The 23156-nt window shown below is 61.5% G+C and overlaps 1 protein-coding gene across 1 annotated transcript in view; it reads right to left on the bottom strand.

Annotated features, from left to right (window-relative positions):
• Positions 1–13885, bottom strand: part of MUC2 (mucin 2, oligomeric mucus/gel-forming) — a 29422-nt gene extending 15537 nt beyond the window's left edge. The window contains exons 1-29 of the mRNA XM_033861450.1: positions 13810–13885; positions 12475–12745; positions 11573–11687; positions 11187–11283; positions 11003–11112; positions 10634–10844; positions 10321–10446; positions 9718–9835; positions 8794–8932; positions 8598–8705; positions 8440–8509; positions 8169–8306; positions 7910–8074; positions 7349–7443; positions 7030–7156; positions 6390–6645; positions 6210–6262; positions 5991–6091; positions 5452–5603; positions 5050–5188; positions 4624–4734; positions 4359–4538; positions 3992–4231; positions 3414–3570; positions 2507–2654; positions 2128–2171; positions 1581–1778; positions 441–637; positions 38–251 (exon numbers count right to left, since the gene is read on the bottom strand). Coding sequence (XP_033717341.1) covers positions 38–251; positions 441–637; positions 1581–1778; positions 2128–2171; positions 2507–2654; positions 3414–3570; positions 3992–4231; positions 4359–4538; positions 4624–4734; positions 5050–5188; positions 5452–5603; positions 5991–6091; positions 6210–6262; positions 6390–6645; positions 7030–7156; positions 7349–7443; positions 7910–8074; positions 8169–8306; positions 8440–8509; positions 8598–8705; positions 8794–8932; positions 9718–9835; positions 10321–10446; positions 10634–10844; positions 11003–11112; positions 11187–11283; positions 11573–11687; positions 12475–12745; positions 13810–13885 — 4156 coding nt within the window. The remainder of the gene's footprint in view (positions 1–37; positions 252–440; positions 638–1580; positions 1779–2127; positions 2172–2506; positions 2655–3413; positions 3571–3991; positions 4232–4358; positions 4539–4623; positions 4735–5049; positions 5189–5451; positions 5604–5990; positions 6092–6209; positions 6263–6389; positions 6646–7029; positions 7157–7348; positions 7444–7909; positions 8075–8168; positions 8307–8439; positions 8510–8597; positions 8706–8793; positions 8933–9717; positions 9836–10320; positions 10447–10633; positions 10845–11002; positions 11113–11186; positions 11284–11572; positions 11688–12474; positions 12746–13809) is intronic.
• Positions 13886–23156: the final 9271 nt, after the last annotated feature.

The raw sequence follows: 23156 nt of genomic DNA on the forward strand, positions 1-23156 counted from the left end.
CCTGTGGAAGTGATGGTGGGTGTTGTGGTCGGGGTCCCTGTAGTGGTCGGAGTTGGAGTCTCTGTTGTGGTTGTGCTGGGGGTCGCAGTTGGAGTCCCGGTGGAAGTGGTGGTGGGTGTTGTAGTTGGGGTCTCTGTAGTGGTCGGAGTTGGAGTCTCTGTTGCAGTTGTGGTGGGGGTCGGAGTTGGAGTCGCAGTTGAGGTGGTAGTGAGTGTTGCGGTTGTGGTCTCTGTAGTGGTCGGAATTGGAGTCTCTGTTGAGGTGGTGCTGGGGGTCGGAGTTGGAGTCCCAGGTGAAGTTGTGGTGGGCGTCGTGACCGTTTCCATGCGACACTCATCCGTCACCAGGCAACAATAGACGCGTATCTCGTAGTCATAGCAGACTTCAAAAGGTCCTTTTCCAAACTGATCTTCGTTCTTGCAGATGAACCCGAAGGAGACATTGCACTGAGCCTCCTGGCCCAGCTCCTCCCATCTGAGGTTCGGCGATATGGCCACCCTGCACTCGATATCCTTGGGGGCCCTGCAGACATGGTTGAATGTCTCTCGGTCTCCACCATCACTGCCGATTCTGGGATGGTCATCGTTGATCCAGTCGGACCAGGAGCAGCATAGCCCTAGGCGAGCAAGACGCAGCGCTGGTTAGCCAGGCTGGGGTGTGCCTTTCGGGAGATCTGTGGGACTCGGAGAACCGAGACCCCTGGGACCAGCTGTCCCCATCATCACCAAAGGGCGCAGTGTTGGCTCTGAGGCTCTAAGCTGAGCCCTAACTTCCACCCTCCACTTCTCCCCTCCTTCTGCAGCTAAAAACCCAAGACCCCAATGCCATGCCAGTGACGGACCCAGGCCTCAGAGTGCCAGCCTAGCACCCATTCCTCAGCTACCTTCAAATCCTTATGTCAAACCAATAAATAAGGAAAGGGCCACCCAGTCCAGCGAAGAAGCGCGCCGGCAGGGACTTGGTCTGGACTCTTGACCAATGTTTTCACCCTGAGCTGGTCAGGTCCCCTGCACGTGTCCCTGGGCTCAGCAAATCGGGAATCAAGTCACCAAAATACAGCATCTTCGGTCCGCGAGCCGCTGGTCCAGCCCACCCAGCCCAGCCCCGTGTCTGGGTCTCGAGGGAGGCGCCCAGCAGTTTTCTGCAGGTCCTCGCCCTGTATCATTGGGAACGCCGTCAACGTGACTTACTCTGAGTTGTTGAAGAGGGAGATGGCACTGCAGTAAAATGGGGGGGAAAGAGAATGTCATTCTATAGCTCTGAGGTTTTTCAAACCTTTTAATTTTACCAGTTTCTTTTCCCAGTGGCTGGCGGCTGGCGGCTCGTTCAGCAGTAGCTGCAATTTCAGCCCGAGCAAATGCACAGGGACTAGAGGGTGTCTCTCTGCCTCCTCTAACCCTTAGGGGTAGTTTCCTGCGGGTCTGGGGAGACGGCCCCGAGTCGCCATCACTGCAATCTGGGCTCAGGGGTGTGGTCAAGATGCTGGGAGGCGGGGGACACTCCCTGAGTTGAGAGGCATGTCGGCATCACACCCATCTACCTAGAAAGGCCGCCCTGCTGGGATCAGGGGAAGACCTTACCTGTACTGGCGGTCAGAGTGGTGCTCGTGGTGGTGGAGGGGGTGATGAGGGAGACAGAGGTGGTGGTGGCGGGTGTTGAGGGGGACGAGGGTGGTGGGGTGGGCTCGCATATGCTGAAGTGCTCCTCCACCGTCCCGTTGGGGCCACAGGTCTCCCAGTAGCAGAAGGGGCTGTCCTTCTTAGAGGTGACATTCTTCCCTGGGGGGAGGCCGACGTCAACACGTCAGGAACAAGACAGAGACACACAAGGCCTCCCTCAGTCTGTCCCAATAAGGGGAAGACTGGTTTCCCCCACCTCCAACCACTGGCAAACCAGTGCCCATCAGGACCCCATTCCCAGAATCCTAAGCGGTGCCCATCAGGACACAGAAGCTACACCACAGATGGGGCATCTGCTCCCCATCAGGAGAAATACAAACATTGCAGGTGAGCCCGAGGGGCTGCTGTGAATCAGAGGCACATCTGAGCTGGGAGCCCCAGGGAAGCCACACGGAAGAAAAGGGGGAGGGGGAGGGCCAGGAGGACCGTCCAGGGGCGGGCAGCTTACCTACTTCTGGCCAGCAGACAACTTGCGAGGAGTTGTCACACACACTGAAAAGCAAGAGCAAGGCTGCAGGCCCGAGGAAACACTGGCCTCTCCCAGCCGCCTCTGCCGCTGGCCCAAAGCCTCAGGGCGCTACCCCAAAGGCTGAGTCCAGGAGCCCCCGCCTGGGTTCCCACTGTGGGCAGAGAGGGGACAAGGCAAGGGGAGCAGAAGGAAGGAGGGCCCACTTCTCCCCTCCCCGTGTTTCCTGTGTGCGAGCGGCCATGTGTCCACATGTGTGTACATGAACAGCACTGTGTGCCGGTGTGTGTGCGTGGATGTGGGTGCGTGTGTGCGTGTGCACTGATCTCCCCCGGGGCCCCTGCGGCGTGAGCTTAGATACCAAGAGTGGCAGATCTGCTCCGTGGGCACAGGCTCTCCGGGTGCGTAGTGAGTGCCGTTGACATAGCAGCCGCATTGGTCCCGTGTGACACACTTCTTCAGGTCCTCGTCGTAGAGGGGACTGTCCTTAGGGCACCGGGGGTAGCAGCCTGGTGGGCACAGGGCACTGGGCTTGGACCGGCACAGAGGACCCCACATCCACAGACCCTACCCATCTTCCCCACCCTGGCAGGTCCTCTTCTCCAGATGTCCTCTGGGAAGGCAGGGGCCTGGACACCGCCCCCTTCCTGGGGCCCTGACACGGCCCTGTGGCCAAAGGGACAGCCAGGCCCCGCCCAGCCTCCTGGGGGGCACGCCCACTGCTCCCTCCCCAGATCTCCGTGTTCTCAGCTCACAGACGCTGCAGAGGACTCCCTAGCCCCCACCTCGCCCTCTTCTGCTCTTTCCCCACAGCAGCTTCGCCCCCGACCTCACACGGTCTCCTGACCTTACGTGGCGTGTTAAGCTGCCCCTTTTCTGCCTCTCTCCTCTAGGGCGGGGTCTCGACTCAGGCTCCCAGCCCCCTGTCAGCGCGGCGAGCCTGGCCCACCCTGGCACGCAGGGTCCCGGGCCCCACAGGGCGCCTCACCCTCCAGGTGGGACATGGAGATGTTGGAGTGAACGCCGCTGATCGTCCTGCACGTCTCAAAGCTGTGGGTCCCGCAGGGTTCGTAGTGCCACTGACACTCGTTCGGGGGGTTGTAGTAGTCACAGAATATGGCTGGGGGAGGGGGGAGGGGGGTCAGGCTCGGGGAGGGCCGAGGCCGGGCGGGGGAGGCGGGGGGGGGTCACAAACACCCCATCCCCCGGCGCAGCAGCCTCCGGCCCGCCACACTGGCACCCCAGGCCCAGGACAGGCGGGCACTCACGGCACAGCTCGGGCGTCCTCCAGAACACGCAGGCCCCCTCCTTGGTGCACTCCTGGGCGTAGGCGGCCACAGCAGAGCAGAAACACTCACAGTCCCCGCCCGTGTCGCAGGAGCACGAGTCGTGGACACAGGCTTCGTAGAAGGGCTTGGGGTCCACCTAGGGGAGGAGCCTCCATGTGCCCGGTGTCTACACCGCCCTCATGCGGACAGGCCTTCCCCTGTGGCCCAGGAAGCTCGGGACCCCAAGGCCGACTCTGCGCCCGGGACAGGGTGTGGTCACCCAGCCCTAGCCCCCCAGTGGGGCTGGCAGGGGAGGTCCAGCAACAGTTGCCCAACCCTGCCCACCTCCCCCCACCACTGCCGGGAGCTAAGGGCCATCTGGGCCTCAGGGGCTTGTGTCCTTTCTCCCTCCCTGGAAGGTCCAGAGGCCGGGGGTCCAACCAGGGGTCTCAGAGGGAAGGCTGGACCTCTGGTCACGTGTCCAAAGGACACAGAAGATGGAGCTGAAGCTGGAGAACAGATGGCACAGGCTGACGCAGCCCCGCCCTCGGCCCCGCCCTCGCCCACTCCCCACCCACCTTGCTGTGGCAGACCCCGAAGACCGGGCCCTTGATGATGCTGCACTGCTTCTCGGCCCAGGAGCGGCGGTGCGGCCTCAGGACGCACGGCTCGGGGGTGGCGCTCACGTCCGGACAGGTGGGGGCCTCCTTCCAGCTGTTCCCGAAGTCCAGCTCACTCTCCACCACCATGTGGTCCCGCGTGGTGAAGTCGTTGCTGGATCGCTGGTCAAAGTTCCCACACAGGCCACACACAGTGCCCTGCAGAGACAAGCCGGCCGGGGGCTTTGCCGGGGGCTCGCAGGCGGGAGGGGCTGGCCGCTCACAAGCCTGGGGGGCCCGGGGGGAGCACAGGCACGGACTGGCTGACGGGCAGGCGGCTGCGCACCTTGTAGGAGGGGGCGAGCTTGATGAAGACGCTGGTCCTCTTGTCCCAGATGACGAGGATGCCGACGCTAGCCTCCACCACCAGGTACTGGCCCACTTCCCGCGTGGTGTAGGCCACATGGTGGCCCACGTCACGCTGTATCACCATGCAGTGTTTGTCCTCCAGCTTTAGCTCCGTCCTCTGTGCCCAGGGGAGAGGCCCCGTCACTGGCCGGGTCTGAGGGTCCCCAAGGGACCATGCGTGCCCAGGGGAAGGCAGCACTCACCCCCAGGAAGATCTTGATGGCCTTGGAGCAGGTGACACCCGTGGTGCCACAGGGGACATTCTCGGTGATGACACTGAAGGAGCCCAGTGAGGAGTTCTGGCCACAGTAGTCCTGGGGGCCCACGGGCACGTGAGCCAGGCCAGCCCGGCCATGAGGGTCCTGGGCACCTCCCCCCAGCTGGACCTGGTCGAGCCTCAGCCCCTCATCTGTTGAGAGGGGCCTTAACCCCCCAAACACACACGCCCCTCTGCACCCCACACCCCCGGAACCCACGGGAGGGTCATGGAATGGGAGGGCCACGGAAGGGCTCCCGTCCCGCCCCAGACCCCTCCACTCGGAGCCTCCTCACTGGTCTGGAGCAGCCCAGGGCCAGCAGCGCAGGGGCCACGAAGCAGCGGCAGGCTCTGGCCATGCCCTCGGCCTCACCTGAACGGCCACGTAGGAGCAGCGTCCATCAAAGTCATAGTACTTCCCATCGAAGGTGATGTAGTGGCTGTTCCCATAGATGGCACAGGTGCCGTGGCACACGGACTGGGTGCATGCCCAGCGCCCTTTCTGGCAGGTGCTGAGGAGAGCGAGATGGGGGGCCTGGAGGGGCTGCAGGGGCCCAGGTCCCCCACCCCTGCTCAGCGTGTACCCTGGCGCTGTGCGGAAAGCCCTCCAGCAGCTCACAGAGCACACCTCCAGGCCCTCCTATCCCAGCGCCCACCCAGGCCAGGGCCCTGCAGACCCCGGCCAGCCCCGCGGAGGAGACCCCCGTGGAGGAGGCCTGTGGTCCAGGGCCGGCTCCCCACGGAGTGCTTGGGGGTCGGGGGCCAGGGTGCTTACCAGGTGTTGCAGTCCACCCTGATCTTGTCCCCGGGGGAGTACAGGTCCTTGTTGTGCACACACGGGCACGCCTCCTCCACCACGCAGCCACCCCGGCCATCGTCAATCAGCCCCTCAGGGCACACGCAGCCGCTGCTGCACTCCATCTGGTACTGGCGGGCGGTTGGAGAGCGGGGTTCGGGGATCAGGTGCCGGGCCCAGGGTGGCTGACCCCTCTTCTGTTGCTGCAGACACCCCTCTTGCCCCGCCCCCCCACCCTCTGACGCTTGACGCCTCTCCCTGGTCCAGCCTCTGGAGCCCTGCCCCCGGGCTCACCACTGGGCTGGGAGATGGGGGAGAGCAGCCTGCCAGGGGCCCCTACACTGGTCCCTGTGCCCTCAGCGGTCTGGGTGGGGACCCACAGGTGGTCACCTCCCACGAGGAACGGGGAGGGCCGGCGAAGCGCATGTGTCCAGAGGACCTAGGGCCCAGAGCCGCAGGACCGGCCGTACGGGAGCCCGCCTGCACCCCCGTCCACAGCGCCCCCGCCCAGCACGCACATAGCCGGCAGCCAGCGTCTGGCAGCTGACGGGCCTGGGGTTCCGGGTGGCCAGCGCCGTCCGGTTGTTGCAGTCGACATGGATCTTCGGGGCCGGGCAGCCTGCGGGACGGAAGGGGCCACATCAGCTCAGGTGAAGTTGGGTGCGGGGCTCGCGCAGGCGATGGAGGGGGAGCAGGTTGGGGGGCGGCAGGCCATGCACAGGGCAGCAGCCACTTACGCTGGTAGGGCTGCTTGACCTGCAGGCAGTGCAGCCTCCCGTTCTGGCAAACGCTGTGAGGGAGAGGTGGGGGGTGAATGGGGCCCTTCGGGGGCGGGCCCAGTGGCTCTGTGGGACTGGGCGGGGGTGTGGGCGCCCCCAGCAGAGCCGGCCCTCCCTCCCTGACCCCAGGCCACACACCATCGCTTCTCCTGCCTCAGGATGGTCTTCCCTGCCTCCAGGTAGAGGCCATCGTGGTAGCAGGAACACTTGGCCAGGACCACGCAGCGGCCCTTCTCGTCCAGGAAGGTGTGGTCGGGGCAGCCGCAGCCGTCCACGGGTGCGAAGCCCTTGACACAGTGGGTGTCAGGCTCAGACAGCGAGCGGCAGGTCGGCTGGCAGGTGGTCAGGTTGTACAGGAAGACCTGCGACCTGGGGCAGGAGCCCACGTCCTTGTCTGCAGAGGGGAGGGGCCGGCCTGAGGGGCGGGAGGACAGCCCGCAGCTCCCTTCCCCGAAAGCCAGCCCTGAGCCCCACATCTGGCCAGGACACCCACCCAGCCAGGGGGCCAACGAGGGCAGTCACCCCGGGACCCCTGGCCACACAGGTGCCCCAGCCCCCCGCACGCACCTCCCCTCTGAGCTAAGGCATCGTGGCCACAGTTCCAGGCCCCTCCCTGCAAGCAGAGGGGCCCAGGGCTGGTTTCCTGCTGCTTCCTAGCCGGGGAAGCTGGGAGTGAGGTCGGCCCCCTGCACCCTCAACCCTCGACGGCCAGGGTGAGCTGCCACCTGGGACAGCAGGGCCTGGAGGCCGGCCCGGGCCCAGGACACCTGGCACTCACTGCAGACGCGCTCCCGCCAGCCCCACAGCGTGACGCCCTTGATGGTGCAGGCGCGGGCGTAGGAGGACAGGGCCGCGCACATGCAGTCCTCCATGCTCTGACAGTTGCACGTGTCGTATTTGCACCTCTGTGGGGGCAAACAGGGCAGTGAACGGGGAGAGCTGGCTGGGGGACATCACACCCGTGTGAGCACACAGACACGCAGCATTTACGCACGTGCACACACACACCCAGCTATACACATGTGCTGTGCTCACACCCAGCCGTTTCGCACAGGAGCCGCGCAGGCAGCGGGGAGGGCAGTGCCGGGGGCCCCCACCTTGTAGTACTCGGCTGGGTCCACGGCAGAGTGGCACTTGCTGAACGGGCTCTCTGTCTTCTTCAGCAGGGAGCACCAATGCTCGGCGTAGTTGGCTGGAGAGGGTTCAGCCCGTCAGTGCGGACGGCCCTCCAGCAAGCCCCCAGGTCAGGCTGCCCAGCCGCCCAGGCTGGAGCAGACACTGTCCCCTCGGTGGACCGAGCCCAGGCCCCTCCCTTCAGGGCAGGTCAGCACAGGACGGTGCCCCTTTGTAGGGCAAGGGCTCCCACCCCTCTCCTCTCTCCACCTCGTGGACGTGGCAGGTGACCTGGCAGGTGTTAGGGTGTCCTGTCAAGGCACCAGGCCAGCCCCCAGATGAGGGCCACCAGCCTGCGATTAGTAGCCCCGGCCCCTCTGCCATGTCACTGGGCAGGCTGCCACCGTGGGCCACCATAAACCAGCCGCAAGGCAGACGGCAGCAGGTGGACGGCTGGTTCTGTTGTCTCCACACGACACCCGCCCGCCGCGTCCCACCAGGAGCCCTGTGTGCGCCGGGCCAGCTCCCCAGCGGCCAGGCCTCACCGCTCTCGATGCTGAGGGAGCAGGGGTCATCCAGCCAGTCCAGCTTGTTGCGGCAGCTCGACTGGGCCTTCCAGGAGTTGGCGAAGCCGGCGCCCGTGGCCTCCACCAGCCCACCGGGCGTCCTGAAGTCGTCACCTTCAAGGCCGTTGAAGTTCCCGCAGAGGCCTGAGGGGCCAGGACAGGGTTGGGAAGGGTCGGGGGTCAGAGTGCGCAGGCCCGAGGGTGGCCTGCGTGGGGGGCGCTGGGTGGGGCCGCTCACCCTGCACCAGCCCCTGGGCGGCATGGTCCAGCGTCAGGAAGAGCTGCATGACCGGCACCAGCTGGACCTGCAGCCTGAGGCCGAAGGCGGTGGTCACGACGATGTGGTAGGAGGACGGTTGAAGGATGGAGAAGCTCGCTGCAAGGCAGGGGAGGGGAAGGGCCGTGGAGGGCTCGTGGGGAGGGCTCCCCTCCTTTCCCATCCCCCTCCCCCGTCTCCCTCCCCCTGCCCCGCCCCCTCCCCGGCATGGGCGCCCTGGAGCTGGACTCACCCGTCACGTGGGGCAGGTTCACCTTAAGCTCATTCAGCAGGACGCTGCCGTCCAACTTGAAGGCCACCACCTGTGGGCAAGGCCGAGTGTACACGGGGGCTGAGAAGGGTCTTGGGGCCCCCGGGGGTGCTGGGAGGGCAGGGGGCAGGGGCACCCACATTCTTCTTGTTGTCAGCCAGCAGCACCACCGTCTTCAGGCAGGTCTGCTTGTCGGTGGAGCCACAGGGGGTCAGCTCGCCCAGGACGGCGTAGGAGTCATGGGTGTCCTGCGGGGAGGGCAGAGGGCGTTGCAGCCACGCAGCGGGTGGGGCAGGGGTCCAGCTCCACCCACATGCCCACCCGGGTGCCAGCCACCTTGGTCAGCACGTAGTAGCAGTCCCCGTGGAACGTGTACTTCCTCTCGTCGAAGGTGGTGATATGGGCGCCGCCCTCCAGGGCGCATGTCCCGGGACACTGCAGGTCCTGGCACACCCAGCGGCCGGCGTTGCAAACACTGCAGGGCAACAGGGCCAGGGTCAGGCTCGACCGCCACCCCTGCCCTCGGGACCCCCAGCCCACCTGGAAACCCTCCCGCTGGGACCCTCAGCCCACCTGGACTCCCCTCCCGCTGGACTCCCCTCCCGCTGGACCCCAGCCCATCGGGACGCCAGCCCACCTGGACCCCAGCCCGTTGGGACCCCAGCCCGTCGGGACCCCAGCCCACCTGGGCCCCAGCCCATCAGGACCCCAGCCCACCTGGACCCCAGCCCATCGAGACCCCAGCCCATCGGGACGCCAGCCCACCCGGACCCCAGCCCGTTGGGACCCCAGCCCGTCGGGACCCCAGACCACCTGGACCCCAGCCCGTCGGGACCCCAGCCCGCCTGGGCCCCAGCCCATCGGGACCCCAGCCCGTCGGGACCCCAGCCCATCTGGACCCCTGAACCCCAGCCCGTCGGGACCCCAGCCCACCCGGACCCAGCCCGTCGGGACCCCAGCCCACCTGGGCCCCAGCCCATCGCGACCCCAGCCCATCGCGACGCCAGCCCACCTGGACCCCAAACCGTCAGGACCCCAGCCCGTCGGGACCCCAGCCCACCTGGACCCCAGCCCGTTGGGACCCCAGCCCATTGGGACCCCAGCCCGTCGGGACACCAGCCCACCTGGACCCCAGCCCGTCGGGATGCCAGCCCACCTGGACCCCAGCCCGTCGGGACACCAGCCCACCTGGACTCCCCTCCCGCTGGACTCCCCTCCCGCTGGACCCCAGCCCTTCGGGACCCCAGCTCCGGGACCCACCACTGCTCGCAGCTGTTGGTGATCTGTTGGCCAGGCGCGTACAGGTGTCCATGCAGCTTGCAGTGACACTGGTTCACAGGGATGCAGCCGTCACCCTTGATGTCATCGTACACAGTGCCTGGGACAGCGCGGGACATGTTCCATTCAGCCGGCCCGAACAGCGCCAGCGTCCCCCCTGGCGGGGCTGCCGCTTCCAGGGCCACAGCCAGGGCCGGCCTCCCTGAAGGGGTGCTGCCAGCCAGGCCTCCCAGCCACAGACACCTATGGTCCTTTGGGGACAACTGTGGTCCCCACACTGTATCAGAGGGACCTGCTTCCAGGCTCAGAGCCACAGGCCAGGCAGGAGGAGGTCTGTCCACGGGTGTGATGAGCAGGAAGGTGACACTGCTGTGTGTATGTTGGGGGGTCTGCAGCCCTTGTAGCCCTTCTATCTGGACCTTGTCCCCAATGTCCCTGCAGGGCCCCGAGCTGTCGCTCTCCCTCAGCATGGCTGAGAGCCGAGGCCCAGGCAGCGAGGCGGCCGTCCCGCCAGGCACAGGCGGCGGGCGGTGCTTCAGGGCAACGCTCTCCACTCCGCTGCCTGCGTGCGTCCCCAGCACTCACCTTCCGGGCAGAAACAGCCGTCCATGCGATGTTCCTCACACAGGCTGCTGACCTCCAGGTGTGAGCAGGTGTCCATGCAGGGCGAGCCGCTCTCCAGGTAAACCATGGTCCTGGGGCAGCTCTTAGCTGGACAGGCAGAGGCAGGCCCCTGAGCCGAGGGCAGGGCGCAGCGGGTGCCACGAAGGGTCCGTGCCGGCCTCGCGCCCCGGCTGAGCTGGGCACAGCATGGCTCCCAGTCCAGGGCGCAAAGGGCACCGCGCTCCCCGCGGATCATGCCCCACGTGCCCCCGGTTCCTGCCCGCGCGGCACTTACGGCAGAGCGAGGCGGTCCTCCAGTTCCGCGGCCTGCCACCAGCGTGCGAGCACTGGCGGGAGAACTCGGCGATGGTGCTGCAGACGCAGGAGGTGCCATGCGGGCACTGGCAGCGGTCCTGCACGCAGGCCTGCACGTACAGCTCCAGCGGCACCAGGTTCCGGCAGTCCTCGAAGACCGTGTTTGTCAGCAGCCTCTCGCACTCGGCGCGCTGGCGGGCAGTGGGTGGGGCTGCTCATGGCCTCCTCTCCCCTCCGCGCCACCGGGGCGGGCGCGGGGTCCCCAACAGAGGCCAGCAGGCACGGCTCTGGGGGGAGGTGCAGGCTCTGCTCCCACGGCCCCCTCCCCCCCGAATGGCCAGCGACTCACATGCTCAGAGCAGGACGCGGGGGTCGGCACCTCCTGGGGGCCCTCGCACACCTCCTCAGGCTTGTTCACCTTCTGCATGTTCCCAAATTCGACGGGACTGAAGAGCACGCCTGGGGGGCACAGCCGTTCAGCGGGGCCGGGCGGGGAGCCTGCCCGCAGCCCAGCCGCCAAGGCCCGAGGAGGCCCTCACCATCGGAGAGGAACTCAGAGTAGGTCTGCAGGCCGTTGTAGTCACCGCAGAGGCCGCACGTGTGGTTCCGGAACTTACTGTCCAGCTCCAGCTGTCCGGGGAAGGGAGACAAGTGAGCAGGCCGTGGGGCAGCCAGGTCAGCCTCAGAACCCTGCCTGAACGGGTGTCAGCCGTGGTGGGAGAGCTGGGGTTAGCTGGGGGGAGGGGGCGGGGGAAGGGGCAGGGCCAGCACCACCCCGGGCCAGAGGGTCCCCTCACGGGGTGGGCCGCCTGACCCCCGCTCTGCCTCCAGCCTCTCCACCCGCCCAAAGGCCACACAGCGCCCCAGCCCGCCCAGACCCCCTCTTGGTCCCCTGGGGTCCCCGAGGCCCGTGACACACCATGACCGAGTCCTCCCGGTTCCACATGAGCATGAGGCCGGCACGGGAATAGACCTTGGTGTAGGCGTCATTCTGCTCGATGAGCAGCCCCGGGCTGTAGTGCGGGCTGCTGACCCTGGGGGATGGGCACCGGGGTCACGCCGGCCCACGCAGCACCCACGTGGCAGAGGGGCTGAGGCTGGGGGCGTGGGTGGGGTGGCCGGCTCCCATCCGGAGCCACAAGCAGTGTGGCCACCCTCTGGGGGCACTCGAGCCGTGGCCCAGCCCCTGTCCACCTGCCTGGCTAGGTCCTCCGGGCCGAGCCACACCCGCCGGCCCAACGCCCTCTCCACACCCCCTCCCTGGGCTCTGCTCTGGGCAGGGCCCCCAGGGAGCCCGTAAAGCCCTGGGAGGAGGGGGGCCAGGCTGGAGAAGCCCCACCCACCCCATCGCCCAGGGCAGGCGCCGCACCCACCCCACGCTGCCCCTGTGGGCCCTGTTCCCACCCCCTGCTCTGAGCCTGGGCTTCGGGGAATCGAAATCCCTTGCAGCAGGGGAAGGGCAAACCCTGCAGGTGGGGACGCCCCCTGCACCCCAACCCCCGCCCACCCGGGGCAGGAATGAGCTCAGGGCCCCTTTGTTCCTGAGACAACGCGGGACAACGTGGGGGAAGGAGGAACGGGCCTCCCGTGGGCTCCTGTAACCCTAGCTTGGGCTGCCAGGCCACCCTGCCCAGCACGGTCCAGCCCAGAGCCTGGTGGGCTGCCAGCAGCGGGGCTGGAGGAGACTCACTGGTAATAAAGCTCTCTCCCCAACACTCTCCTTCTTAGCCGGCGGGGCAGTGGGGGGAGGTGGGGGGAAGGGAGGGCAAGCGGGGGCACTGGCTCACAGGACGTGGGAAGGGACACTGCCTGGCCACTCACACGGCGCCGTTCACCACAGCGAGCTGGCTGGTGAGGTAGATGGCATCACCCTTGACGGTCAGCAGGATGTACTTGACCTGGGGGTGGCCCCCACTGTGGCCGGGGGCCCGTTTCAGGTGCACAGCGAACTCCTGGTAGGTGTCCCGGCAGTCAGAGGCGAAGTTGTAGTCGCACAGCCCGGGGAAGCGGAAGACGTCTCCGTCGAAGGTCTTGTAGTGGGAGTTGCCCCACGTGCTGCAGACGCTCTGGCCGTGGTTCCGGGTCCTGCCTGCTGGGGCGCAGCGGGTGGGCACGTGAGCAGCCCATGTCGCCAGGAAGCCCGTCCGTCCGAGGCTCTGGCCTGGCAGCGGCCCTCTGAGGACCCTCCAGAGGCGCCCCGCAGCAGCTCAGAGCCCGTCGGGGTCTCGGCCCAGGCCCCAGGGAGGGTCGTCCTGCGGGGGTCCTCTGCTGGACACTGGCCACCCCATCCACGCAGTCTCAGCCCCCTGAAAGGGCGTCTCCAGCCGCCGCGCCCTCCCACCCTGACCCTGCGGGGGATGCGGCTGTGTGCTGAGCGGGGAGCAGGGCCAGAGGGGCTGTCGGGCTCCCTGGCGCCCTGTCAGCCTGGCCCAGCTCCCCACCCCGGTCTCCACCACACTCCGTCCATCGACACCCCAGCCAGCACCCCAGCCCCGCTCCAGCCGCCCCTCATCCCGCAGAAGATCTGTGCCAGACCCCTCAGAGGGAACCTGCGTCATGTTCATCCGTATGGGGCCAGCTCCCCCTTCCCCCAGCCCCGCCACCACCCTGTCCCCAAGTGCCCTGCTGGGACAGAGATGTCCCCATCCTACATCTGCATGGTCTTCTCTGGCTGAAGCCACCCCTTGAGCAGAGACCCAAACAGCTGGCTCTGCTGAAGGGCCCAGCTTGGTCTTGACCCCCAGTCCCGGTACTGATACCGGGACTGGGGGCCTCCCCTGGCCCGGCCCCTCCTGGCAGGCCCCTGCCTCCCCTAGGCCCACAGGCAGCCACCCAGACCGGTGCGTCCGCCTGGGACTGTCCCCTGGATACACACTCTGGCCAGGCAATCACCTTCAGAAGCATGGTGGGAACCCAAGACCCCCTTCCTCCCTCCCTCCATCCCTCCCTCCCTCCCTCCCTTCCTTCCTTCTTTCCTCCCTCCCTTCCTTCCTTCCTTCCTTCCTTCCATCCCTCCACCCAAAGTCAGCAGGGGTGGGGCTGCAGGAGGCCTGGCCCACGCTGTCCACCCCAAAGCCCGGGCCGAGGGAAACACCTCTACCCCAGGCAGGACCATGTGCCCTGGGCCGCCCGGTCTTCCTGCCCGCACCCTCTCACCTCTCCGGAGTTCTGAGCCCCCAGCCCAGGTCAGAGTCAGGCAGAGGGCCACCAGGAGGGCTAGTGGCAGCCCCATGGTGGCCAGAAACCTGGTGTGGGAGAGCGACCGGGGCAGGGGTCTGGGCCTTATATGGCCCCGCAGAGCAGTCGGAGGGTGGGGAGGGCAGGGGAGGGGCGAGGTGTGGGTGGGGCACTGCCAGATTGTCAGGAAAGCAGCTGCGGGGGCTCCAAGGGCCCTGGTGGGGAAATATTGATTCAGGTTATCTGAGGTTTATTTTTTATTGCTCCCGGGTTAGAGCTGGCTCTGCCCAGAATGTGGCAGCCCCAATTACCCGATTCCAACACACACCCAAGGCGGACCTCCGTCCCTCCCAGCCACTAGCGGAACCAGGCCCGGGACAGGGAGGACCTGGCCCCCCATTTTTTTAATGTGGAATCTAATTTTTTTTTTTTTTTTTGGCCGCGTTGGGTCTTTGTTCCTGCACGCGGGCTTTCTCTAATTGCGATGAGCGGAGGCTGCTCTTGGTTGTGGTGCTCAAGTTTCTCATTGCTGTGGCCTCTCTCGTTGCGGAGCACGGGCTCTAGGCGCGCAGGCTTCAGTAGTTGTGGCTCACGGGCTCTAGGGCGCAGGCTCAGTAGTTGTGGCGCGCGGGCTTAATTGCTCCGCGTCATGTGGGATCTTCCCAGACCAGGGCTCGAACCCGTGTCCCCTGCATTGGCAGGCGGACTCTCAACCACTGCGCCACGAGGGCCGTCCGGAAGCACGTCCTGGCAGCCAACAGGCTCCCCGAACCCCACCCCACCCATTCAGCATCTCTGGCACGGCGAACGTCAAATGGGGTGCCTCCCAAGGGGCCCCGACGAACTACTGCCTGGTGTGGGCTCCCACTCTGGGGGCCTGTCGGAGACCTCCTGGACCTCAGCCTCCCCAGCCAGGGGCCCGAGCTCCGGGTCAGGGTAAGGGGGCCCCTGCTCTCCCTGAACCCCGCTGCCGAGGCAGGGAGGGCATGGGCTCCTGTGGGGTCCAGGGGGTGCCCCATTTCCACACCAATTCCTTCCCATACCTCGTTGAGCTCGGTCAGGGGCCCCCGGCTCCGGCCCACCCTCTAATCCCCTCCTTTCCCAGGCCAAGCCAGCCTCTGGAATTACATGTAATTGGGACTTGGGGAGCCCAGCCAGGGGATGCTGTAACAGAATCACATCCTCTGGGACACAGGGCACCAGGCTTGAGGCTGAGAGTAGCCGTCCCCAAGGGGAGTGGGGCCGGGGCCGGACACGAGCACGGCCTGGCAGGCACAGGCCCGGCCCTGCAGCCTCCCCAGGACGGTGGGGAGAACCAGGGAAGAGGGTGGGGCAGCCACGCAGGTGCTCCCGGGCCGGGCCTCTGGTGGGAAGAGGGTCCTGCCCCAGAGAGGAACTATGGCCTCCAGGGCATCTCAGACCCTCCAAGTGAGCCCGAGCATGTCTGGACATGCCTTGAGGACGTGGCATTTGAGCTGCGCTGGCCCCAAGCCTTAGCAACCTCTGGGTGGGCACCCATGTCGCTGGTGGGTAAACCGAGGTCGGGGCCTCCCCTCCCTGCATTCCTCCCTTCTGAAAACAAACGTGCATCTTGAATTCGACTTTTGACTTTGGCCAGCGCAATTGTGGAGAACAGCTCTGATGGTCGGGGGGCCTCGGTCTCCAACCTCGGGGCCCCTGAGTTTCAGGGGCAAGTGGGAGAGGTTCATCTCAACTGTTACTCTGGACAAGGGGGCTGCCCAGTGGTGGGGGCCATGGGACCCTGAGTCCGGCGCCCCTGCAGAGGCAGTGACCAGAAGCTGGGGCCTTGGCCTGGCACCTCCCGGGGGCCCTTCCTCTGCAGACAGGCCCTCCACACCACTGCAACAGCACCCAGGGCCACGAGCTCTGCTCACAGCACCTGACGATTCCCGGGGTCCCCGCGGAGCCAAGACATCAAAGGACGGGTACCCCCAGGGTCAAAGAGAGTGACTGGGAGCCATGGTCCCCAGGCCTGACCCTCCTGGGGGCCTGAGGTAAAGCCCCTCATCCTGTCCTGCTGTGCTGCCAGCCCCAGGCCCAGGGGCCCAGGGACCCAGGCACGTGGGGGACAGCGTTCGGCTCGAGCCAGGAGGAGCAGGGATCAGGCAACCAGAGCAGCTGGCCCAGCAGGCCCATCGTGCCACTTCCCGTGGGGCTTGCATGGGCTGGCACTGCGCCCTGGGGAAACCCAAGGACAGGGCCCCCTCTGCGGCCCCCAGGGGCAGTGATTTTCCATGCCAGGCTCCCTCTGCCCTGGTGGGAATCAGAGATTCCTGGCCAAAGACAGGACGCGCAGCACAGCCCCGAGTCTAAGAAGGTGGGGTCCTCCCTGGGGTCTGAGAAGGTGGGGTTGGGTCCCCCCTGGGTCTGAGAAGGTCAGCCCCATGGACCCTCTGGGTGGGGAAGCCAGTGTCCCAAGGCCCACACCCCTCTTGGCACAGACGCAGGTTCTCGGGTGGGACTCGTGAGCAGTGCCATTAGGCGCTCAGACTGGGGTGGGCACGAGAGGGCAGGAGGGATGGGGCTGGCGGGAGGAGATGGGGAGGGCTTGGGGCCCCCATGCGACCTCTGGTCAGTCTCCCGGCCGCTGGGCAAACTCAGTCATGGCGGGTCCCTAGCAGGTAAGTCCCTGGAAAGTACCTGACTAGGACACCTGGGTTCTTAGACATGTCCATCCATCCATCACTTTAATTCTTGTGGATGCAGGAGGAGGCCCCTCGGCCTGTGACACTCCACTCAGTGCGCTGGAGCCCCGTTCCCGCCCTACCGGGACCCCCACCCTTCACTGAGGCAGAGTTGAGGAAACTGCCCAGCGTCCCTCTGTGACAAGGCTGTGACGCCCAAAGGCCACCAGGACACCACTCTGGCCAGCCACAGTCGGGGGCTGCTGAGGGGGCTGACTGCCTGCCCACCAGTCAGGTGGACCCCCCCGGGGCACAGACCCACACACACACACGCACACCGGCCTGGGCAGCCCCGGGCCTCCCCCCGCCAGGGCCCACACCCAGCAGTGTTTACCCCAACAGGACACTGTTCCCAGGACTACAGTCTCGGAAATCACAGTCTTGACCACAGGGAGGAGGCCACAGAGACGTCACGAAACGCAGCCTAAAACAACTGGCCACGGCGATCTGTCCACAAACCCTGCCTCATCAGGAAGTGGGAGGGCGGGGAACGGGGGCAGCGGGGGAGGGCGACTCATCAGGCAGTGGGAGGGAGGAAGGGCGGAGGGGGTCTGTAAAAGAACAAGGATCCATATGTGTAGACCCTTCTCAGACCCTGGGCCCAATCCCAGGCCGACGGCTCCGGTGGTCCGGCCTCGGTGGGCAGATGGAGGGTGTGCCCAGGGAAGCCGTGGGTTCCTAGCCCTCGGGACACCCAAGGGAGCCCACAGCCCCAGCCAGACACCGGACAGAGTCCCCGGTAGGTAAGTGTCTGAGGACTCGGAGGCAGGCAAAGAGAACACCAGCCATGCCCACCGCCTCCCCATGTGCTCCCTGAGGCAGTGGAAAGGGTAACTCAGACCTGGCCGGCACCCTCAGAGGATCTGAAAGACCTGGGGGTGTGCAGGCCCAGGCCTCATACCACCTCCCCTGGCCTGCAAGGGTTTACAGTAGGACATGACGTATCTGCCCCTGCCATGCTTGAAGAGTAGGTGGGTTAACACACAAAGGTGTTTGCTCCCGAGCAAGTGGGGCGGGGCCAGGTCAGCGGGCTCTGCTCCGCAGGGCAGGCAGGCACAGGCCCGGCCTCCTTGGGGGTAAAGGGCCACTGCACCTCAGGAGACCGGTCACCTTCCAGCAGTCATCCCCGCCTCGAGACCTGGTCCTTACACTGACCATTTTCCTCACCAACCTGGCTGCACTGTGTGACCCCTGTGGCCTTCAGGCTGTGAGCACCTTGAGGGCAGCAGCCTATGTGGGCTCCTCTGTGGGCTAGCGTCACAGTAGTCACTCAATAACTTTGCTTCTGGGTAGGTATGTGGCTAGGTGGATGGGTGACTAGATGAGTGAATGAGTGGATGCATCTGTGGGTAAATGATGGATGGGTGGATGGATGGATGGGTGGGTGGACGGATGGGTGGGTAGATGGGTGAATGAGTGGATGCATAGGTGGGTAAATGATGGATGGATGATGGATAGATGGATGGATGGATGGATGGATGGATGGGTGGATGGGTGGATGGATGGATGGGTGAGTAGATGGGTGGGTGGGTGGGTGGGTGGATAGGTAGATGGGTGGATGGATGGATGGATGGATGGATGGGTGGATGGGTGGATGGATGGATGGGTGAGTAGATGGGTGGGTGGGTGGGTGGGTGGATAGGTAGATGGGTGGATGGATGGATGGATGGATGGATGGATGGATGGATGGGTGAGTGGATGGATGGGTAGATGGATGGATGCGTGGATGGATGGATGGATGGGTGGGTAGATGGGTGGATGGGTGGGTGGATGGGTAGATGGGTGGGTGGATGGATGGATGGATGGATGGGTGTGTGGATGGGTGGATGGGTGGATGGATGGATGGATGGATGGGTGAGTGGATGGATGGGTGGGTGGATGGGTAGATGGATGGATGGGTGGATGGATGGATGGGTGAGTGGATGGATGGGTATATGGGTGGATGGGTGGGTGGATGGGTAGATGGATGGATGGATGGATGGATGGATGGATGGATGGATGGGTGGGTGGATGGATGGGTGGATGGAGGGATGGATGGGTGGATGGATGGATGGGTGAGTAGATGGGTGGATGGGTGGGTGGATGGGTAGATGGGTGGATGGATGGGTGGGTGGATGGATGGATGGGTGGGTGGATGGATGGGTGGGTAGATGGGTGAATGAGTGGATGCATAGGTGGGTAAATGATGGATGGATGATGGATAGATGGATGGATGGATGGATGGATGGATGGATGGGTGGGTGGATGGATGGATGGATGGATGGGTGGATGGGTGGATGGATGGATGGGTGAGTAGATGGGTGGATGGGTGGGTGGATGGGTAGATGGGTGGATGGATGGATGGATGGATGGATGGGTGGATGGATGGATGGATGGATGGATGGATGGACGGATGGATGGATGGGTGAGTGGATGGATGGGTGGATGGATGGATGGGTGGATGGATGGATGGATGGGTGGGTAGATGGGTGGATGGGTGGGTGGATGGGTAGATGGATGGATGGGTGGGTGGATGGGTAGATGGATGGATGGATGAGTGGATGGGTGCATGGATGGATGGATGGCTAGATCGATGGGTGAATGAGTGGACAAACAAACAAAATCTCTAGGAGGGGTGGGGTGTGCCTTTTGTAGTAGCTCCACAGGGCTCCCACCTCATGAGGGTTCATTGTGTTTGGGCGATGGCCAGGTACTCAATCACCCCCCCTTATCATTAAAGTCCTCCACAACCTTGGGAGGCAAGTGCTCACACTACTTCATTCTAGAGACAAGGAAACCAATGATCGGAGAAAGTGAAAGAGCTCCCTGAGCTCGCCCAGCCAGAGGCCACTCACAGTGGTCCTCTCTGCCCCCAGCCCACGCTGTCCACCACTTGGCAATTGTGTGACCATTTTTCAAGAAGGTTGACTGTTGCTCTTTGCGGAAACCAGTATGAGTAACAGAAAATCAGGTTCCTGGGTGGTGTCATAGCCCCAGGGGAGGAATCTGCTTCTCCTGCCTTCCTGGAGTGGTTCCCCAAGGACAGAGCACCTCCCCCCATCCCCCGCTTTTCCTGCACCCCCCCACCAGTGAAGCTGATTCATCCATTTGCAATACAGTTAGATTGCTTTGTCACATTTCTGCACGCCATCCTGGGATCCCTCAACCTCCTAATTAGCTCTTGTATTTTGCATGCATTAAGGTTCACTATTTGTGCTGCAACGTTCTATGGGTTTTGACAAATACATAGTGTCATGCACCCCCATTATGTATCAAATCTCCTTTCACCTCCTCAACCCTCCCCACCAAAACCCCAGCAAGCACTGATCTTTTCCACCATCGCTATAGTTTTGGCTTGAATATATTTTTATGATTAATTTTAGATCTCTAACTGCTAAATTAATTCTAGAACGTCATGCAGCCATTATAAATTATGGCTATGATATTCTGTTGCAAGAAGGAAAACACTTAGGATTCACTGGTCTGGAAAACTCAGGACAAAATTTTGTCTAACAGAACCAATCTGAAATATTTTTTCGAAGTTTTACAGAGGTGAAATTGATATACAATAAAGTGTTGATTTGATCAGTGTTGACATAAATACACACCTGAAGCCATCGCCACCATCAGGACGGTCAACGTGTGTACAGCAGTCGCCCAGGAAATCTCATACCCCTTCCCCACGTACCGCTTCCTGGCCCCAAGGGTTAGCTTGCATTTTCTAGAATTTTATGTAAATAGATCCATACACAGGTACTGGTTTTTGGTTTGGCTTCTTTCACTCAGCATAATTTTTTTTTTCCAAAAAAAGGTGACTTTTATTTTGGAGAGATTATCGAAGCAGACAACCCTTAGGAAAGCACCACTTCCAAATCAGTGGAGCAAAAGCCTTTGAAACCCTGGCCTATTTTCCAGATATATCCATATCTTTTGACTATTATAAATTCTGAGGTCTCTTCTGTACTTTCGTCTAAACTTTGAATTTTTCCCTCTTATTTCTGCTCACTGGGTCAGCCCGTATTCCTCACACACGTTGGGGGGGAAGAGAAAGCTTACTTTGTGGGGATCTGCTTTCTGGACATGGGTGGTCAGTTTCTCAGGGGATCATCAACTGGTTTTTTTTCTTCCTATTTTTTGGCCGCGCTGCACGGCTTGCTGGATTTTAGTTGCCCGACCAGGAATCAAACCCGGGCCCCCTGCAGTTGAAGCGCGGAGTCCTAACCACTGCACCGCCAGGGAAGTCCCCATCAAGTGGTTTTTATTCTGATTTTCCAGCTTCTGGTCTCTGGCCACTTCCTCTGTTTGCCATTATTGCCGCTGGCTCTTCACAGAATCAGCATAATTATTTTGAGATGCATCCACCATGTTGCTTGCAGGAATGGGTCATTCTTTTTTATGACTGAGTGGCTTTCTTTTGGGTGGAAATAAAAGTGTTTATTTCTTCAGCTGCTGATGGCCTTTGGGCTGTTTCCAGTTTGGGACCATCACAGATCACACTGCCATGAGCGTGTGCACAGGTGTCTTTGCACTGACCTGGGAGCGGAGTGTCTGGACCGCACGGCATGTGCGTGTTCCAATTTCTCTGAAACGGCCAGGCTGTTTCCAGAGGGGTTGTGCATCACATCCCCTCATCGGTGGATGAGACCTCCCCGACCCCGTCCCAGCCATGCCTTTGGCCTTTTCCATTTTGGCTGTTCTAATAGGTGCATGGTGGTGTCTCATCCTGGTTCGAGTTTGCATTTCTATTCACTAATGACGTTGAGAACACTTCCGTGTGCTTATCTGCCACCTACCTATCTTCTTTGCTGAAGTGTCTGCTCAGATCTTTTGCCAATTACTTATTGGGTTATTTGGGTGGTACTTTTAACTGAGATCTAAGAGTGGTTTATCTATTCGAGATAGCAGTTCGGTACTAGAGATACTCTTTGCAAATATTCTTCCTCTCTGTGGCTTGTTTTGTTCAGTCTCTTAACAGCGTCTTTGGAAGAGTAGAAGGTTTTCATTTTGATGAGGCCCAGTTCATCCATTTACTCTTTTATGGATGGTGCCTTCCGGATGATAGGGTATAGGTAAGAAGGCTTTGCCCAACCCAAGGTCACAAATATTTTCTCCTGCATTTTCCTCTAGAAGTATTATACCTTTAGGTTTTACACAATGCATTCTGAGACTATTTTTGCATATGGTGTGAGGCATGGCCTGAAGTTTCCTTTCCTTTCCCAATTGTTCCACCTCCTTCTGGACAAGGCTATCCTTGCTTCCCTGTGTTGCTCCTGTGTAAAAATTTAGTTTTTTATACTTGTGAATTTATTTCTGGACTCTCTCTTCTGTCACATTGGTCTATTTGTCTATCTTTGTGTTAATATCACACTGTTCTGATCACTGTAGCTTTGCAATAATTCTAATATCACCTAATGCTCACCCTCCGATTTTGTTTTTCTTTTCCAGAATTGTGGGTTTTGTTTTGTTTTGTTTTGTTTAGCTATTCTCTGTCCTCCACATTTCCATCTGAATTTTAGAATCAATTTGTCAATTTCTACCAAGAAAAAGTCTGCTAGTAGTTTGACTGAGATTGCATTGAATATATAGACCAGTTTGGGAAGAATTAAATCTTAGTAATACTGGGTCCTCCAACCCATGAGCAAGGTATATCTCTCCATTTATTTAGATCTTTCATTTCTATCAGCAGTGTTTTATAGTTTTCAATGTACGGGTCTTTCATTTCTTTTGTCAGATTTTTGTCTAAGCATTTCATGTTTTTTATCATATGGTAAATGGTCTTTTTATGTCAATCTCTGATTGTTCCTAATATATAAAAATACAGTTGATTTTTGTGGTACCTACAACCTTGATAAACTCACCCACTAATTATAGTAGCTTTTTTTGTATATTTCAGGTTTTCTACATAGAAGATCATGTTACCTGTAACTAAACTTCTTCCTTTCCAGTCTAGTTCTTTTTTTTTTCTTTCTCTTCCTGGTTGTACTGGTAATGATTCCCAGCACAATGTTGATTATGATAAGAGCAGATATCCTGATCTTGTTTCTGATTCCAGGGAACAGCGTTAAGTCTGTAAGTATGACTCCAGCTGTAGGCTTTTTGTAGATATGCTCTTTATCAGGTTGAGGAAGTTCTCTTCTATTTTTAGTTTGCTGACAGATTTTATCTGGAAGTGGTGTTGAAATCTGTTAAATGCCTTTTTCTGCATCTATTGAGATGATCCTATAATTTTTCTTCTTTAGTCTGGTAATATTGTGAATTATAGTGATTCATGAATGGTAAGCCCACCCTGTATTCCTGGGGGAAAAAAATTTAGTCATGATTTTCATATGTTGCTGGATTTGATTTGCTAAAATTTTGTTTAGACTCTATGTTCATGGGGGAGATGCTCTACAGTTTTTTTCCCCCGTGGGGTGTTTTTGTGTGGTTTTGGCATCAGGGTAATACTGGCCACATAGAAAGAGTTGAAAATATTCCTTCTGGGGCTTCCCTGGTGGTTCAGTGGTTAAGAATCCGCCTGCCAATGCAGGGGACACAGGTTTGATCCCTGGTCTGGGAAGATCCCACATGTCGCGGAGCAACTAAGCCCATGCGCCACAACTACTGAGCCTGTGCTCTAGAGCCCGCGAGCCACAACTACTGAAG

Source organism: Tursiops truncatus, chromosome 8 (genome assembly GCF_011762595.2).
Source record: "Tursiops truncatus isolate mTurTru1 chromosome 8, mTurTru1.mat.Y, whole genome shotgun sequence".
NCBI lineage: Eukaryota > Metazoa > Chordata > Mammalia > Artiodactyla > Delphinidae > Tursiops > Tursiops truncatus.